Here is a 20,504-nt window from a genome sequence, read left to right on the forward strand (position 1 = left end):
TTTACTTACAGCTTTTTGGTCCTTCTAGTTTCCTAGCTCATCTCTGCATTGTGTGGGTATATACCATACATGACCTAAGACACTTATTCTGCAAGAGGAAAGAGAGGATGGTTTAGGGTGTTATGAAAGGTGCTCTAGAGAAAGAAGTCAAAGAAGCAGTCTTCCCTAGGAGCCCTGCTGAAAGTTTTGAAAGAAACACCTCTCTACTGTCTAGAACCACTGTGAACTGGTCTTGACACATGACTAAAATAATTGGCATGGCCTGTGCCTTCTTGGAAGGAAGGAGAATGCCACTAAAATATAGAACTAGCAACAACAAGGGGAGGGTAAACAGGCTCAAACAAGGGTGGGTATGGCCAAAGTGGATAGGTGAACAAGATATCCTTGATCTCCTGATCAGGTATAGAGAGGGAATGAGGAAAAAACCTCAGAATTCCCTGTTACTCATTACTGGAAACACTGACTGTTTTTTCCACTCAGTGTGTTTTTGCTGAATTTAGGCAGAGGACTGAATAGTTAGTGTGATGGTACTGAAACAGGTACATGATGAAATGCACACATATTTCTCCATTACCATTTGAATGCATGTTGAGTACTCAAAAAGGGACAGAAAATATTGGAGATGTTTTCATTGAATTCACATCCCATCTTCTGTCAAGCTCATTTATGCTGCTAGTTGAAGAAGAAAAAAGGATAGGCATTGATTAAGGGATTGTAAATATGCCATATTTTCAGAAGTGTAGTGCAGTTGAGAGTGTCAGCTACTATCAGAAGCATCACTCTCATGCAGAACACTTAGGTTTTAGTTTTCTCTCCTTGGGCCTCTCACCAGAACAGTTGAGAATGTCAGCTACTATCAGAAGCATCACTCTCATGCAGAACACTAGGTTTTAGTTTTCTATCCTTGGGCCTCTCACCAGAACTGGTGTACTACACACAAGACTGGACCGGTTCTGCCTTTAGCTTTGGCAGTTGCCTTTTAAAAGTTAAAAAATACAGTTGCTCATTTTGTTAATTTGATGCGCATTTCTGTATAATAGCCTTCTGTCCCCAAAGCGAGTGTGTATACAGAAGAAGGCTGTAATTAAACTCCATGTTGTGAAAACATTTTCTTTCATTGTCATGAGAAATAGGGAAAAGAAAGTCAGTAACAGCAATAGCTTATTCCATGAAAATATGAGCTGATTGACCTGTTCAGTATGTGGTTTCAGAGCATCCTGCCTTGGCAGTAAATTCCCATTCATTAGCTTTTTCTGGCAAAAGTTAAAACAGTTTTGTTTCTATGATGACAGATTGTTGAGGCACTGTTTTTTGTGTGCCTTCAGCTGGCAGGCTTTGTAGATTGGTTTCATCCTTGGTACTGCCTTCTCCTGTGGAGCAGTTGTACGTGATAAATCTTCACAGTTTCACCATGGTTGTCCTGAGTGCCTCTACAGAATTGGCTCTGCACTCACACAGCATGCCAAACTCAGCAATGTTGGGCAGGGCAATGGGAATTGTGTGTAGATGTTGAAAGAAGGACCATATTTTTTGTATCAAAAAGTGAGAGACATGGCAGCAAAAGCAAAAATCAGAAATTAAAGATGATTCCCTCAGTTATCCAGATAAAACACATAGCATGGTGAGAGGGTTCTTCTTTGCTTTTAGTAGAAAAATAAATGGAAAATGGCTGGAGTAACTCCCCTTGCAAGACCCCAACATGCATTTTGCTTGGCTAAAGAAAGGGGAATGAAAAGTGCTTCTGGAAAATCACAGTCCTTCTACAATGATTTCAGATAGCAAATGGTAAATTGTCAGTCCACATTTAAAGGTATGATAGGAGCTTGTCCAAGTTACAGGATAGCAAGTCAATTATAGGCTAGCAGGTCTGTGCAAACTTGTGTTTTCTCATGTTAACACTCCTCTGGTGTTGTGGTGTTAGTGTTTAAACCAGACTGATTTGCTTTACGTATCACCTGATGTCTGTACTTGCAATCCACAGCTCAATGTTATGTACAACACAAAACACACCGATCAGAGGCTCAGATCTGTCCAAAATCAAGAAGCCTTTGACTTGAATGTTGATGTAAAAGATGATAAAGATGATAAAAACCACTTGACTTTGAATGTGTGCACAAGGTAGGTAAATCAGTTGGAGCATCTCATGCACATCTTTGTGCATACCAACTTTAAATTACTTTAAATAAACTAAATTATCCATTTGTTTGTATGAATTTACTAATGTATGGGATATAAATACATAACTGAAGAAAATTAAAATTACTTTGCACCAATGATAGTAGTTAAACTAAGAATCAATTCATAAGTCACTTTTTGCTGGCCAGGTGATACTTTTTTTACTAGTATGCATAAAGATGGAGGTACCCTAAATGTTAGAGGTATGTGAAAGAGTTTATGTGAAATACAAGAAAAAAAACTCAAAGGTTTTTTTGGTGCAAGTGCTTTTGAGGTATAGGGATGAGTGTGGACAGACTTGAAAATTCAATCAGTACCTTTGCAAAATGAGTAGCAAAATGTGACAAGGGCCTATTACTCTTACCTTTAATGGAAAGAATCCTTTGCTTTTGATACAGAAGGAGATACTTTTGTTTGTAAAGAAAGAAGGAAGTTCTGCAGTGCTGAAAAGACCATGAAGTAGTCATTCTTTGTCTCTATAATTAACTTCACTCAGAACAATTTTGGCAGGAATCAAAATCCATATTTACTTAATGATAAATTGACATTGCCCTATTGTGCAACTATCTTTGTGGTCTTTCATTCACCAGTAGTTAAGAACTTGGTAATAGAATACAATACATTATTCTATGTTTGAAAGAGGTGGTAAGTTTTCCGCCCAGGCTAATTCTGTTCTTTTTGCTGAAAAAGGGGGATGGGGCAGGAGGATATGGGAGAATGTGTTCATCTGGGGTGATGTTTCTTGTTCAGTAATCAACTACTAAGAGCTGAGCTGAGACTGCTCAAGTATCATCTCAGGGACCACAGAACAGCCACCTGGTGTTACCTGGATAGAATTTGCATCACATGAGAATAGGTGACATTGAACTGTATATTCCTAGGTCTGCCAGTCAATCAAGTTAGTTCTTTGACTGCTTTGTGCCTCCATTTTGCTTGCTGTGGAAGTGTTCGTACACATATTTAAAGGGTATGTTTGTTTTCTGTCAGTTTCTTCAGAATGTATTTACTATTGCAGTTAAAGACCACTGCATATTTCACCTGAAACCATATAGGACATATATCTCTCTATATATTTATGTTTTTTCTCTTCTATCTTTTGTTACCAACAAGGATGTTGTTGAGATAACTGCATTTGTTGTATTTAAGGATTTCATCTGTTTGTGAATACTTCCTCTAGAAGCATTCTTGTCACATTATACATATTATATATGTAACATTTTGTTACATTCCTTGTAAATGCAAGATTTGAAAAGTATCACCTGATCCACCATAATTACTCTTACATGCCTTTCATCCACACCTTCTATTTATTTAAACTTTGTACACCGTTTGCCTAGAACTATTCTTATGTTCTGCCTACCACAAGGGAGCTGTGACTGGAGATGGAGCCTCTAGGTGACACCATCATACAAATAATCAGCTATAGAGAATATGATTTCAGTACAGAGGATTGATTTAATTTGGGAAATAGTCAGCAGGCATAAAGCCAGAGCTCTGTTTTTATATGTTTCTAGTATCCAGTTCAGTGACACAGATGGTGGGCAGAGACGCTAGAATACATGAGAGCTCTTGAAACAGAAGGGGCTTGTTCTCTTTTAAACTCTTCTATAAGTGTCAACAACATTCTGAAGTCTAGCACAAACTCCTGACATGTAAAGGGCTGGGTTTGGGGTAAGTCTTTTCTGGGCAATCTGACTCTAGCTCTAAAGACCTTTCGCTTAAAATACAAAGAAGTGTTCCATCTCTCTGGGAACCCTCTAGGGTAGTGACGCTTTAATTGAAAAGTGTTCAAAGAATAGAGGCAAATCTAGTGACATTGAAAAGTATTCTCAAGTGACTGCTTGGAATATTTAGTTAGTTCTAACTTCAGTTCCATCAACTCTTATTGTGGAAAGTGGACTGGTACTTTGAGTAAGTCTGTCTAAATTTCTTAGGCTACAGCTTCATCTTTGCTGTGCTGGAGTTGTCGTCTTCTCCTTTTCCCTATAAATTGTGTATTATTTATGCCTTATCTATATTCCTACATCAGTTTAAAGTTGGCTGATTTATGATCTTTATAGCATGATGCAGCTTTCTAGTAGAGAAGCAAATACAGCAAGACTGCTGAAATCTCCATGGGTGGGTATGTATAGCCTAGCTCTGGGTATGCATCTAGCTGAGGATATACATAGTTAGGTACTGAAGGCTTCAGCTTCACCAGTTTTTTCTTTTCTTTAATCTGGAGAATATCCACCTTCTCTCAGCCAGCTTGATAGTGGTTGGCTATGATCATCTTAGCTGGGAATTTTTTATGACACTAGAGCAGGTGATGTCTAATTCACATTGAAGTGGTTCTTGGTTAGAGGAGCTAACTCACTCTCTGGGAGGCAAATACCCAGGACTGCTCATTTTTCCTAAGTCTTATTGCCTGCATTCCTTTTCCAGACATGGGAAAATGATCACTGATGGTTCTATTTACTCTCTCACTTCTGCTTTCTGCCTACACTAGCTTGGTTTGATTTTCTCTTCTTTGTATCATCTGTGAGAGGGTCTCACCCTGATCTCATATTGCTGAAGAGCTGAAACATAAAGTTCAACTGAAAATATTATCAGTTTTCTTCAGGTACAAGTTTAAAGTCTGTCTTTCTCTTACTGATCATTCTTGCATGATGATTTTTTTTCCCCTTTTTTTAAGAGACCATGGAATTGAAGAGATGGCACCACAGCCCACCCCCAAGGCTGCCTCTCATCCTTTTTTGAGAGTCAGATCCTCATAAATTCTAGGGATATATCTAATTCACCCCTTGACAGTACCAAGATAGTTTGGTTCCCTGTTGGTGTTTTAGTAGCACCCCAGGCTGGCTAGACAGCTTGGGTATTTTCCTCTCCTCTTATTGGTAATTATGCAGAAATAATTACATCCAGTTCCAATTCAGTTATTTGTTTTCAATAGCAGCTACTTTGGCACAGCACATCATTGAACAGATGGTTTCATTTGTTTCTAATCTTGTGAGCCAACTGAAGTCAGCGGTTGTGCTGTATTTCTTTCAAAGTTGTATCTGCCTTGAATCAGCCAGGCTTAACAGCATTGCTTTGAAAGCAACTCTTCCCTTTCTTTTGTTTTTTTAACTACCCAGCTCTACAAAGAAATAATTTAATTACTTTCAATACTGCCAGGCTTTCGAAATGAGGATTGGAGACCCTTCTATTTTAGTGGAACAGTAATAATTTACCTTTCCCCAGCTAAGGCTGGGGAAACTCTTCTGCTACCTGCTTTATTTAAAGCAGTAGAATCTTTTGCAGATCATTTAGGTGACACTTGTAGCACAGAGCACCATAAATATATTTTGATACGTCTGTTATGCACCATAGTGTGCAAGGCTTTCTTCACAGAGCAAACTTTTACTCCAGCGTCTGGTTTTCACATTGGAAGAAGATACAATAATATATAATTATGTATATATATATATATATAATGTAATTATTTAGGAAAAAAAAAGAGACTCAACTTCTTGAATCTTTTCCCAAATGTGGATTAATAACATGGCTATGCATTCTAAAACTGAAACTTTTAGAAAACTTTGTAAATGGAACCATCAGTCTCTGTGAAGGAAATATGAAAAGGTCTGGGAGACTTTGGTGTACACACCAAAGTATCTTGGCCTCCAAAATCAATAGAAGCAAAACAATACATCCATAAGAGGAAATGCATATATTTCAGTAAAAGACTTCCCACAGCAGTTTCTTAAGTGCTTCTTTTGAAATGTGTTTAATTGCAATAGTTTCTGCATATTTGTAATGCAAACCTGTACTTACAGATGCCAGTTGAAAGTTCCACGTGGTGTCGATGTCTCATGTGATATTTGTATTGCAGTTTTCTCAGTGCTAACCCAGCTTTTGTATATGTGGTTAAAATTAGCAAGAAAAATAATTGAGAAGTTGATTTTTAGCTCTTTATAATTGGAAATTTTTTGTCAGTATTTTGTTCCATTTGTTTCCTAAGTATTTTAATCATTATTACTTCATTAGTTGGGACTTAAAGATCAAACTTTTTTTGGGGAGTGGGCTACTGTATTTCTATTAAAAGTTCCTTTGTCTCTGTGTTTTGAAAAGGTACTTTGGTTCTGGCACAGCTCCCAGTAGTGGTATGGTCCTCATGGAGGTTGGCTTACTCAGTGGTTTCTCTGTGTCACCAGATTTTGTTCCATTAGACAATACAGTTAAGAAGATGGAAAAAGACAATGGAAAAGTCAACCTATACTTAGACTCTGTAAGTTGGAAATAACAAAGAAATGAGTTCGTGGTGATGTTAATCTTGACTCTGACATTGTTAGGCTTAAATTTGGAAAGACATTATGATTGTATTCTTTGGGGGAATCAACATCTGCTATTTACATGGAATTAATAGTTCTTCTGTTTTTTAGTGAGACTGATTGGATAGGTGCAACTCAATTGTATTTGTAAGAGGTTTCTAAATTAGGCTTCTTAAAAATCACACGTAAGAGGGCAGACATTTCAAGAAGTCCGTAATTTGACCAAAATGACTGCAAATGAGATAATTATCCTTACATGCATCCTGCCTTAAGCCTTTAGAAATGGACTACCACTGAGCTAAAAGTCCTTGCCTCTTCCATGAAGGCACCATCCCCAGGGTTCTCAGGATGTTTCTCTTGTTTTTCTAGCTTAATGGGACACAGGTTTGTGTGGATATTCCGGCTACGAGAGACTTCAAGGTGGCAAATATCCAAGATGCTTCAGTGACTGTAGTGGATTACTATGAACCTAGTAAGTGTCATTTATTTCAAATGGTATGTAATTATTCAGAAGTTTAAAAGAAAGTTTCTTTTTATAGGAATAGGAGAAATTTTAGTGAAGAAAAAGCTGCATTGAACTGTAGTCTTTTTGGACATTTACGTGTCCAATTTGTGAACAATTAGTAGTGTTTGCACATATCTATTGTCCTAATGGGTTGGTTCCTCAACTGTTGCAAATTGTCTGGCCCAATATGTTCCCAAAACTATTAAAATGAAGCAGGAGCTTCACTGTGATTCACTTACCAAGTTAATAGTTACTTCTGGAGTAGCTTTGCCATCTGTTTCTTATGTAAACTAAGATTCTTTCATGGGAGAAAATGCTAATGTTTTGACTTCTGTTGTTACCTAAAAAAGGTAAACATTGGAAAAGTAGTTTCAAAGGTTTTTTTTTGGGGGGGAGAAGGGTTTTGGTTGGTTTTCTTGTTCATTTGTGGTTTTTTAGGGGCTTTTTGTTTGGTTTTTGTCTGTTTATTATTGTGTATGAGTGTATTATATGTATTACATAGTATGTTTTTTGTAGGGTGTGTTTTAGAGATAGGCAACAATGTACAAAGGTCTTTGGCAAAATTAAAAGCAAGAAAAAAATTACAGGCTGATGAAGAAGATACTAGGTTTTCATTACTTGAACCACCTGGTACATTATTAAGGATTTGGTCTTGGTTTGAGATAAGGCATAAAAAAGTTGTATTGGCAATTTTCATGTTTTTTAGCACAGTACAAAAGACAGCCAAATATGATGTGTGCTACTTCAGCTAGATGAAGATCACATTTATTCTATATAGGCTGAAATTCTTGTTCATTCACAGAATTTAAAAATAAAATAGGAAATTACCAGTTGTAAGTACACTATTAATTGTAAGCCCATTAATTAAAGCATGTTTTAAGGGCTAGTGGCTTAAAAATTACAGCAAGATTTTATTTGACAGAAGCACATGAGACTTAGAATGAATGGCTGAAATGAATTTTCAGTTCCTGGCATAAGCACTCAGGACTGAATCTTTTATAAGAATGCTATTAGATAGCCTAATAAATATGTTTGTTGTAAAGTCACAGGTAAATGCACCCATGTAAATATTTTTATTACACTTAAATTAATTTAGTCCATAAATTCTCAGTTACCAAACTAATATTAAGGACCAAAATTTATATGATGCAATCAGTGGTGTAATTACTTTAATTTCAAGAAAATTACTTGTGCAAATATTATTTTACAGGACACCATTCCTGTTACTATATAGCATAGATATATTATTGGTCAACATACATACATGTGCCATGGTTGAATTCTGCTGGGAGAACTCCTTCCTGTCTAATACAGGAATGCAATTTGATTTTAATTTATTATTTTCCACCACTGTTGTAGTTGGTGACCCGACCTGCAGGGATATATTTTATGTGATGATGATAGATTCATGTTGTATTCAGAGCTAGGAAATGCCTAGAGATCTCCTCCTCTGGCACTTACTGATAAATAAGATTTTGTTGTAAAAGATAGTACAACTGGCATAGATGTAAGAGCTGGCTTGGATGCCAGTACAGCAGTATTCTCTTACCTGACTTTTTATAACTAGCTGGGTGTTGCTGTTTGGTAAACATTCTGTCCCATAAAATTATATTTTTTTAATACCCTGAGGCTTGTAATGAAAATGAATATAATTTCAGTTTAAAAATGCTACTATTAAAAAAAGAACTTGCAAAGTCTCTAGTTGGAAAGAAAAAGAAGGAAAAAAGCTGCTGAGAGGAAGAAACTTTGCAAAAGCTTGTTCTGTGAGCAATTACCATACATTAATGTTTCTGAAATGAATATGATTTTTCAGACTTCTAGTCTGGCTCTGTAGCAACCCTTCAGGGAAAGGGAGAGTAAAATACAAGAGCAGGACCTAGGTGAGGTAAGCAGTCCCAGATTCAGGAAGCTGAAGCTCCCACACATGATAGTGAGAGAAAGCATCAGTTAGGAGAGATCTTGCTCTTAAATGTTAAAGCCAGCAACTTGTCAGGTAAAGCATCTGAGTTCCTTTGTTGTGTAGGTAGGGGCAAAATTCCTTTCAAAATGTTTGTCCAAGGTTTGTGAACAGTTGAGATTGATTCTATGAAAGTGTGCCTTTCACCAGGCATTGGCCTGAATACATTGAGGTGTTCTGGGTGAAGAAAAATGAGTAATGGCTGGGCTTAAATACCAGCTCTGGGAAGTGTTTTGCAGTGTATGATGTCAGAGTCTGTGTCAGAGTTTAGTGCATCCTTTAAAAATGATTTATTTTTGAAGCTGTATTCTTGGTTAATTTTCAGAAGTCCATTGACTAATGTTAACTAACCTTTCTGAACAGGGAGAAGAGCAGTGAGAAGCTATAACTCAGAAGTAATGCAAAGTGTAACCTCTTGTGACTTCTGTGAAAGTGATTGCAACCTTTGCCACCGAGACGGTTCTGCAGCCTTGCTTCAGCACTCTTCATTGGCCTCCTTGTTCTGTGTACTCTTTGTCATCCATGTAAACTTGCTGTGCAGTTGGGTGCTGTAAAAGATTATGTTTCACATCTAAGGTTTCCATTAATTATCCAAAGAAAATTTTATGTTCAGATACCAGCCCGTCTTTAGTGATTACCATGACCAAACTCCTGCTGTGTTCAGGGAGAACTGGGCTGGCCCATATGGTAAATTTTCTGGCTGTGCCAGAAAACTTCTGCAAGTGTCTGCTGGAAAAGCTTTCCAAGTGTTAGTTTCATACTGAATTTATATTCTGAAGAAGCACGGAGTTACTGACAAAGCAGTATGATGAAAAGTAAACTTAGTTCCATATTCCCACTTCGTTATTACCCCAGCTTCCAACTGTGCTTTTTTTTTTAGAGATGCATGTTTTACCATGCTTTTCCAAAACACTGTGCTTCTCCATTAGGGAGTTGATGGGCAATGATAGGAGGTTGGTATCAGAGCTCACTTTGTTCTGTTCTGAAGATGAGACACTCCACATTAATACTGAATTTCTCTGTGTGCTCTCATGGGGAATACTATGAAAAAAAAAAAAGAAGGAGCTGGCTTCAGAGCAGATCTAAGAGCCAAAAAGTACTGCATTTACAAACTGCTGAATGCTCCAGAAAGCTGTCAGTCTTCTTTTTTTTTTTAACCTTTTCAGAGAAGGTAGGCAGACTTTTTTGTCAATTCATAAGCTAATCATGCTTGAAAATAAGGCCTCAGAATGTTCTCATGCATTTTAGTCTGAAAGGCTTTTTACTGTAAACACATCAAAGATAAAGTTTGTTTTTCAGACTTAATTTTTCCAGGGTTATTCAGAAACAAATGCAATTCTCTTTCTGTGTGAGAATGCTGGTGTCAATTGGCATATATTTATGGCCAGATGAAGGAAGTTTGCTTTGAACCTGTTCTGGTTTTTTGGTGTCTCCTAGAAACGTCACTCTGGGGCATCATTTATGTCTTGCGCTTTCAGTGTCTTGTCAACAGTTCAGGAGGCATAACCCCAAACAGTTGTTTACTGCTCTCAGTGCCATGTGAATTGGTGGCCCTGGATGCCACCTGTGCCCCCTGTTTCTGGTGGTGGCTTTAGGAGGCATGGGCTGCATATGTGTTCAGTCCAGCCAAACAATCCACATGCTTGCTTAACTTCAACCACATCCTTGTATGTTCAAGGGCTCTGCTGAAGTGGAATGGAGGAGGCCAATGCTGAAAAGTAGCAGGCACTTTTACACCCAAACCTGCTCTTTGCACATGGGGAGAATTACAGGTCTCTGTGAGTGTGGAAATGTGTGAGCTTGGGAGCTCGTTGCTCCTGGGTGAATGTATGAATGCCTTCCTTGTCTGGCAACCAATCTGTCCTTCTTGTGCACTACCTGTAACATCTAATGCTTAATTCTTTTTGATGAGGCAGCCAAGCTGTTACACTCATAGTTACTAAAATGAAGTTATTAGCTGTAATGCTGACTAAGAGTGGTGGAAATTATAATTTCTATTGATTCCCTTTCTTTCACACCTTTTAGAGACTAAATGTGTTTTTTGTGCACATGTAATAATATAGTAGTCACTTTCCTTGGGCAATTTCTAATTTTTATTCAATTTTTGCTACTGCTTAAAATGTATATTTTTGTATTTATGTTCACCTATAATGTTGTTCACAAAGGAAATTTTGCATAGTAGCATGGGAAAAAGCCTGAACTTCCTGAACTGGGGGTGCCTTCTAATACAAATGTATAGGTTTTAACTGCAGAACTAGTTTAGATGGGGTTATTTGTCTTACTTCACCTGTTTTTGGAATTGATAATGTTTTTCACAAATTTGAAGTTCTGTCCTGTTTCTCAGGCAGAGCTTAGGCCTGGTTTTTCATAGTCATTCATGCTTTTCACTTGCCCTTGGTGTGTTTTGGATTTAGCCTTTTGAGTAGTTAATTAGTGCCTGATCAGTGTTGTGCTGCTCTGACCTACATGAAGTAATGTATTTATTGAAGCCAAAAACACTGCTTAGTCAGTAGGGTGCAGAATCTCGCCCTATGTAAGCCATTCACTTGGTTACATGGGTCCAATGCTAAGAAAAACAAAGATACAGACTTAAACACATCTCTGCATCTCAAAAACCTTTATTCATTTATGGGAGCCTAAATTGAACTGTGCCAAGTTAAGAGCTGGAAAAATGTTTCATCTAAGCTGGGATGTGTTTTGCTGTGGGTTTGATTTTCTTATGACCTATGAAAGTTGGTCTTCTCTTTCTTTGAGAACAGCAGACTTGACATGTCATTTGCCTTCCTTTAATATAATTTCAAAAACCCAAAGCTCACATGCTTCCAGGTTTTTTCTATACATAGGGTTTCTAATAGGGACATTGGTACCTGATTAATGATAGGATAAAGGGTCTTATTTTCTAGACAAGATGTACTGGAGATAAATTGCTCTTTTGCAGTAGATAATAGGAATAAATTAGTTCTGTTTTGCATGCAGTCCAATCTTCCTGAAAATCCTCCAAGAAAAACGGATTTAAACTGCTTAGTTGAGTTTTGGACAGCACAGCTTTTACTAGTATTCCCTTACATTTGTTTCTGAGACAAACAACACATGTTTTTAAATTACTTTTGGCTGCTTTGCACACTATATTAAGAATCATCAGTCATAATGCACCATGTCAGGGAAATTGTTGGAGTCAGTGAATAAACATCCTCTTTTATTTTACTTTATTTTATACAGCAGGCATATTATTGTAGGCATCCAAATCTGCATCTGTATCAAGCTATTTTAAAGGAACCATGTACGTTGTATGACTTTAAACAAATGCTTACACCAGGTGGCCTTTAACATTTCTGCATCAGTGCCTTCAGTCACTTTGCAGTAGTGGCTGGTGCTTTGAATGAATTGCAGAGGATAAAATTTGTACTTTGTGGGCAGTGAATGGAACAGCAGAAATGCAATATTGCTCAGCATAGTGACTTTTTTTGTTTTCCTCATTGTTGTGTGGGAACCTTTACACTAATGCTCAGCATATATATTATCCCCATTGCTGTATAATATCCATTTTGGATGTTAGGGGTGTCGTGCTCCCACTGAAATTGGTAGGAAATCTTGTAGCAAAAATTCTTTTGGATCTCTTTAGCAATACGGTCTATAAGGAGCTTTAAGGAGTGATGCTAAAAGCATTCATGAAAAGCTATTTTGTGATGGAGTCTTAATGTTGTATTGTGTGAACATTTCTGCTGTTCATTGAAATCTGAATGTGTGCTGGTACTTCCCATGCTCTTTTCACCCACAGGGTGTGAATGGGCATGGTCTGTCTAGAGGCCTTAATATGCTATTGAATCAGTAAGAAATATTTATTTAGGATTGAGTCTAAAACAAAACTGTAATGCATTTTAACGGTGTTCTCCCCAAATTCTGCCTCTGCTGTCATCCATCACCTTAGCTGAGGGTTTCTCTAAAGGTTTCAATGTGGGAGTCATTTAGAGATCTTCTATACTAAATTCTGCTGTACAGAATGTTTGGTTCCCAGCATGGCAGCTCCATAGAATTGTTTATGTTGGAAAAGACCTTTAAAATCATTGGGTCCAACCATTAAGCCAGCTTTGCCAAGTCCATCACTAGACCGTGTCTGCAAGTGCCACGCCTGAACTCTTTGTAAATAGCCCCAGGGATGGTGGCACCACTGCTTCCATTGGCAGCCTGTTCTGATGCTTAACAGTGAAGAAATTTTTCCCAATATTCAAGCTAAACATCCCCTGGCACAACCTGTATCAAACACAAGCAGTGCAGATATTCCCAGTTAGCTTCCATATCATGTGCTCCTGTTCACTTCACAAGCAGGAGCTTGTGGCTTGTGCACATCAGTGGCACATGCTAAAAGGGAGAGGTGGCCAGACGGGTGCAGGAGAAACATGAGAGCCATATCCAGTGTTCACAGAATCATAGAAGGTGAAGGGGTTGGAATGGACCTTACAGATCATTTTGTCCCAACCTCCCTTGCCATAGACAGGGACACCTCTCACTAGATCAGGTTTCTCAATACCTAGCCCAGCCTGGCTTTGAACGCTGCCAGGGTAGGGGCATTCACAACCCCACTGGGCAACCTGTTCTGGTGTCTCATTAACCTCACAGTAAAAAACTCCTGAATATCTATTCTAAGTTTCCCTTCTTTCAGTTGGAACTCATTACTCCTTGCCCTGTTAGTACAGCTCCTGACAGAGTCCCTCTCAGGCTTCCCTGCAGGCCCCCTCCAGAAGGTTGCTGTGAGATCGCCACACAGCTTTCTCTTCTCCAGGCGAACAGTCCCAACTTTCCCAGCCTGTCTTCACAGGGGAAGTGCTTCAGTCCTCTTACCAGCTTCATGGCCTTCCTCTGAACTTGCTCCAACACTTCCATGTCCTTCTTATATGACAGGCCTAAGATGCAAACATCAATTTTTGGTTTTCAAAATATTATCCTAGCAATATTTCTCTGAATACGTTGTTCAAGTTGGTATGAATATTGACAGTATTTGATTTTAGCTGAGTCCTGCAGAAAGCTTTTGCATACACTGAGCTGTTACAGGCTGCAGTGTTCTGCAGTGTGCAATGTGTGTGCATAAACACAAGATTGTCACAAAGTGCCCAAACAAACAATGCTGTGTAGTGTTCTGTTTCTAGGAAAGAATATATTAGAAAACAACTAGTGCCTAATGGCATAATTTTTCTGTCTGAAGCGCTAAGAAAGAGGATTCAATTTTAACTCTAATGTTTCATTTTATTTTTGTTATAACATTTCTTCTTCTACTATAAGTCCTTATGCAGTGAACTATCTCTATGTGATCTGAAGATTTTGAAATTAGGTGCTTAATTAATTTATAAAACATAACAGCAGTTGTTTCCTTTTCACCATATCAAAATATTTCACTTCCGTATTGTTTTTTATTCATTTTAATGTATTTCTGTGTGTCAAATGGAAAGGCCATTGCTTTATTGCTATTCTAAGCAATAAAAGCTGATAGTGTGCTGTATTAGATTAATCTAATGATTACTTTTCCTATAGATAGCTTATTTTCAGATAGGTATGAACATTAATTCCTTATGTGCTGCATTTGAGTCACCAGTACTCCAGTATAAGATTTATCTTTAAATTCAAATAATTAATTGCATTTCTTAGTAGCTACCCAAAAAACTTCATCAGCATTGCTCATATCTTATAATGTTATATTATGAACAGGGTTTTTTTTTGTGTTTTTTTGTTTTGTTAGATTGTATGGGATACTAAATACAAAGAAGAAAATAAAAATATGCTTGCTCAGTGGAAGTATATAAGCAGGTATAATGTCCTACTGACTGGCACATCTCTTCTTTTTCCATATCAGTCCTTAAACAATTCGAACTAAAATTCTTGACTGCTTTGTGACATATTCATTTACCCAACTGGATCTATGTTAGGATCATCATTTACATTTTCACTTTTGATCAAATCAGATATCGCAGAAAAATAATGCTTTTATGGGCTGTTTTGAGCAAACAGAGGTGAACTAACATGCCAACTATGCAAATAGCTTCTCTCTTTTCAAGTAATAAAGCAAATGTTAAGGAACTAGACTGTTTCAAAGGACCTTGGAAGATTGTCATTAGTTTATTTTTCTTCAAATAAAGTTTGCAATAGCTATTTTTAAATGCTATTAAAGATGACTTTTAATAATACATGTCTAATGTTTGCTTGTTTAAGAATACAGCTACGTGTAGTAGATCACAGTTTCTGTACATTGCTGACCACTACCCATCCTCAGCACTTTTTAGGGGTTTCCTCATCTGTGTTTTAAAGCTCAGAATTTAATAACATAAATAAAATAGTATTAAAAGTATTACAGCAGTGGATTCTCTGGTCAGGCTGTAAACAGTCACTTCAATTTAAAAGTCTACTATTTTGTTCAGCGTGAAGTTATTGCAAAGTTTGCTGGTATCTGTAGCAGAGGTAGCATAAATAGTCTTACGTAATGTGCTCAGTTTAGGTAGGCCCCTTGTGGTCATGGAGAACATCTGGAACTGTACTGTTGTATGAAAAGGAGAAAATCATCCAGATACAGAGCTAATTGCTGAAGTGGAAGTAAAAGAGCACCAAGAAATCTTTATGCCAAAGTATATTATACAAACATAATTGAATTGATATGCAATTTTTTTTTTTTTTTTTGTGATCTGCTATTTTAACTGCCATTTTTTGTGGTTTAGAAGTTTGGTCTCCATGACACTGTCTTTTCCTAATTTTCCTCATAATTCTCTTGCTTCCTGGCCCATTTCAACTCTGAGGTCAGCATCTGCTGAGCCTCACTTATCTCTTTTGCCCTGACTCCTCACCATCTCTCCTGTAAGTTCAGTAGCCATTTCTGTGCTCATGTGTCACAGACCTACCCTTTCTTTCAGAGCCTTTGTGACCTGTCAAGACTAAAATCTCCTTTGCTCTCATGGAGAAGTAGCTATCAACTCAAACCCAGGATGAATAGAAAACACTTGGGACTTGTCAGCACAGATTTATGAAGCTGAAATAATCTTTAACCAACCTAATAGCATTCTGTGGTAAGAGGATTGGCTGTGTGCATGAGGAAGAACAGTGGATAGAATTTAGTAAGGCTTTCTCTCATATTTTTTTTTTTGTTTCAATATTGATAATAGTCCTAAATAAAGCAAATTTGCAACATGAGACATTCTGATGATAGACCCGTCTCTAGAAAAGTGGTTTTGGAGCAGGCTTCTAGGTGAAGTGTAGAAGCAATCAGAGGTTAAGTGTAAATATTTGTGCAGACATACCATCCCTTCCTGCACAAGAAGTGTCTGTAGTGTGTTTAAGTGGTGTGTAAGTGGTGATTCATCCTTCTCCTGCCCAGGACACCTTTAAAAGAGCCGTGAGCCCGTGCCGAGGATGTGCTTGTTGGTGGCTCTGGGGCTCAGGCCGCAGTTCCCTGCTCTGTGTGTGTGCCTGTCCAGCCCTAGCTGGGTGTTCATGTCTTGAAACCAGCCACCACCTTAGGCATGGCTACCTAGGTAAGTGAGGGTTTTAATGTGCCTGAAGCAAAGAATGAGAAATCATATCCCTAATAAAGGGGAATAAAATGACATAAAGAAGAGTGTCTTGATCTGACTCTCAACAGCTGACAGGGAGACTGTGTGGATTTTCCTGGGGATTCTTCTGGCTCACACTGATGGAAAGGGAGGACTGAGGAATACTTTAGGTAAGTGGATAGACTTTTTTGTTTGTTTTTTTTTTAAAGACAGGAATGCTCAGTTAAAATGTTGGATCATGGGGCAAGGATAGCAACATAAACACATGTGGAAATAATGTACTAAGAAAGCTCTGTGGTTTCATATGCAGAAAAAAGATAGAAGCCAACTCTAGCTCAGTGGGCAGCTAATTAAGCCAGAGATCTCTCTGTACATTGTATTCTAAGTTCAGTACAAGAGCATGTATCAGCAAGGTGCCATGTGATTTTTCCCTTAGTTCACATTTTGATTTCAGGAATGAACTATGCATCATTCCCCTAGTGATTATTTAAAGATGAGGTGGCTGGATGTTAGATGAGTGTCAATATGGTATATGTGTCTTGTTTGTGTGGATGATCATTGTTGTTGATCAGTTGTTCACATGAGTTTAGGTCTCTTGTTTTTCTGTTCCTGATTTTAGTTGAATCTTAGAATAATAAAAACACAAATGCTTTTGCTGTTCAACAACATGAAGCTTTACTGAGACAGTTTTAAGGAGTGATTTTGCCATTGCTACATATTCTGCTCGCTTCGCTTAAGATTGAATGCTACAGCTTTCCTGGTTCCTTTCTCAACTCCATCCACCATTTTGCCAATACACAGAGACCAACCACAGTCTAAAAGACTTTTATTACAGGATACAGGAGAAGCAAAAAAAAAAAAGTGTGAATTCTTTGTGAGGAAGCACAGCATGTGGTCTCAAAGTGGTACCTCTCACCAAAGGAGTATGAGACTCCACATTATACAGAAAACAAAGCCTGGTGTGATCAACACAGCTCTGCCTCAGCTGCTTCTCTGGTTTCATTCTTTTTCCACTCATTCATAATGACTTTATTCTTCTGCTTTTGTAAGGCTGGGATAATGCTGCACTAAGTCATATGCAGGAACACTCTCTAATGCAATCCTATACTTCAAGTCCCTCTAGATTAGCACATTTCACCTGGCAACCAGTGGGGCACATCTGGCTTGCAGGAGGTTTGAACATAGCCGTTTTCCTAGGAGGTGATTGAAAACAAGTTATGTGAACTGCAAGCAGAACTGGGCAGCGGCAGGCAGGAGGTGACAAGGAGAGGGGCAGAACAAAGGCGGCTGCCTGGAGCAGGAACAGCCTGGCAGAGAGCACTTCTTTGCACAGTCTTACTCCAATGCCCAAGCACGAGAGTGGCTGTGTCCCACCTGTGGAGGTGGCCAGCCTCTGTGCCTGGTCTCTGGCCAAAACATACCTTTGGCAATGGGATGTGAGTCTGAAAGACATGAGGAAGCTGGCTGTGTGGAAGAAGGAAAGCAAGAACAGAAGAAGGAGCAAACTTTATCGCAATTAACGTTGGCCTGTTGGTGCTAGATCAATGTATAGATCAGTATTCTCTGCTAGGGGTGGCAAAAGTGACTCTCCAAGCTGACATCTTGTTTCAAAGGTCACAAAACATTCCTACATGCATTGAAGTTGCATTTTCTTTGCCTGAACACAGACCTCTTGCTCCATGTCCCATGCAGTGCAGCGTGGATGGCTCTGTGAGGGATGTTCAGGAACAGAACACACTGCTGTTAGCAACCAGTGAGAGTCAAGAACTGCTGTGGAAAAAGGCAAACAACAGAGTGTGTAAACAAGAGTACATGTGGGAGACATATGGTGTCCTTCTAAGCTACTGGCCATGCTTTGTTCAAGTCTGTGACTGGAAACCAGTGCTCTGACTGTGGGGCTGCTGGGGGCAGAGAACAAGTATTGTCTAGGAAGTTTAGCCACCATGGGAAGATTGGATTAATTAGGGTCCCTTGAAGCTGTGGGACATGGGGGTGTGGTTAAGATATTTTTCTCTCAGCTATGTCTAGCTATTTCAAAAACTCTTGAAAATTCAGGAGAGTAATGATTTCATTGTGGCCATAGCAGGTAAGATTAGAACCAGGTGAATAAATTTCAGAAAATTAAAATTCAACAGTAGGGAGAACCTTTCTAACAGGAGAAACAAACTGTTGGGCAGGCTACTGTGGGAGACAGGCTGCTTCTTCAGAAAGAAGAGCAAGTTAGCCAAACACCTTCTAATAATGACCCGGGTCTCTGTGAGACTGTCTAAGTGGTGGAGATGGAGTAAGTAATTTCTTGATGTCCTTCTCAGAGCTGTTTTCTTATGAGCTGATATCTGCAAGCTCTGCTGCTATCACACAGAATTAGATAGTTTTTACAAGAGACCTAATGAAATGCATGAGGTGTAAATTTCTGCTGATGCTAAGGGAAGTGCTGAAAAACTGCTTTGAATTTACTGGAGTTATAGAGGAATTATTTGATGATGGCCATAATTCCCTCCAAAAGTCACTGCTAATTCTCAAGAGCAAAGTAGGACTGCCTGGACATTTGATTTGTAATAGGGTTCACAGTATGTGCAGAATGAAAATCATTCTTGACAAGACTTCATTAGAAAGTAGAGAATCAGGTGTCCTGTAACAAGGGTTATCAGTTGAAGAGATTTTTATGTGTTTGTGACTCTGGTGGTTACAGCTGTGATGTTAGATTACAGCCTGCAGATTCAATGTACAGACTATGAGCAAGCTACCTGGGGAGTGTTTTTATTAGTGGCTATGATTTTGTGCCAAGATTTGTTCTCCATATCATATTTCTGCTGAAATGTCTTCTTCACCATTTCCCTTCCCAAATATAAAATCAAAATGCCAGAGGTAACAAAACTGGAAAAATTCTAGCAAATTAAGTGTGTGCTGAAGGCAGGCTCTTAGGTAGATCTACACCCAGTGCCTTTAAAATATATCTATAGGTGAGGCTGTCATGGTCCCAGTGCTTCCTATTACTTTATTTCTTGCTCTGTTTAGAGTTTTGCTGCATTTAAGTGCAGTGACTGGCTGTGCAAGGGTCTTGGGAGTCCAGGACTATACAAGATCCTAAGAGTCATGGCCCTTCTAGGGTGTCTCAGCCTTAGAAATCCTCATGAACTTTCTTAGTGGTTAGGTCTGCTCTTGCTATTCCCTGGCACCAAGGTGCTGTGGAAAAAAAGTCTTTTTTAAATAACCAAATACCTGTTAACGTGTAAGATGTTCACTGGTGTGTTGGGAGGTGCATTGCAATGGGTGGTTGTTCCATGTTTACCAAAAAACTGCTGCTCCAGCAAGGACTGTATTGAGGATTGAACCCTGAAGGGGTCAGCCATGTAGCAGACTGTTGTAGGGCATCAGCCTCAGTAGGAGACATTTGCTGCTGGATGTGGCTGTTGGCAACGACAGCTGACAACTTGATAAACCTGATGATTCAAAACAAGAACCTTGGGAGGCAATACAGAGGTTGATGTTATGGGTTATAAAACAAATATGGAATTTTTTTTCCCCTGGTGAGAATTCTCACTGCCTCCATAAGGGCAACTTGGAAAGAGAACAAGCAAGGACCGAGAGATGTCCTGGCATGGTTAAACTTTTAAGCTCTTGAACAAGATGTTCAGAACAACTCTTTGTCTTTTCAAATATGCCATTAACATTTACAAAGAGAAATCTGTCCTGGTTGTTCAACAACACAGCTTATTAGAACTGCTAGTGACCATCCAAGGGACTCAGAGGATTAAAGAGTATAGCCAGCAGAATCATTTATCAAGGAGAAATCAACCAAACCCAACCTGCAGGATTATATGGAGGCAGCTATAGGCATAGGGAGGGATTTTTCACTTCTGCAACTTACAAATTTTGCATATCCGCATATGAATGCACAGAAGTTTATTTTTTTGTTCTACAGCTTGTAGCTGCACATATAAGCACCTTACATTTTAAATCCTCCCAAAGATGTGAAATGCCCAGTGGTGTGTGTCTGATATCCTGGCTGTTCAACTCAGCCATCTCCAAATGAGTGTTGACGA

General features: G+C 38.6%; 1 protein-coding gene across 5 annotated transcripts in view; it reads left to right on the forward strand.

Annotated features, from left to right (window-relative positions):
• CD109 (CD109 molecule) overlaps positions 1-15,103 on the forward strand; it is an 84,691-nt gene extending 69,588 nt beyond the window's left edge. For all 5 annotated transcript variants that reach the window (XM_086876272.1, XM_086876274.1, XM_086876275.1 and 2 more), the window contains 4 exons: positions 1,982-2,118; positions 6,268-6,424; positions 6,837-6,939; positions 9,293-15,103. In XM_086876272.1, the coding sequence (XP_086732398.1) occupies positions 1,982-2,118; positions 6,268-6,424; positions 6,837-6,939; positions 9,293-9,483 (588 nt within the window). In that variant the 3' untranslated portion in view covers positions 9,484-15,103. The remainder of the gene's footprint in view (positions 1-1,981; positions 2,119-6,267; positions 6,425-6,836; positions 6,940-9,292) is intronic.
• The last annotated feature ends 5,401 nt before the right edge of the window (positions 15,104-20,504 follow it).

The sequence above is a fragment of the Cyanistes caeruleus genome, chromosome 2 (assembly GCF_971803275.1).
Source record: "Cyanistes caeruleus chromosome 2, bCyaCae1.hap1.1, whole genome shotgun sequence".
In the NCBI taxonomy this organism is placed as follows: Eukaryota; Metazoa; Chordata; class Aves; order Passeriformes; family Paridae; genus Cyanistes; species Cyanistes caeruleus.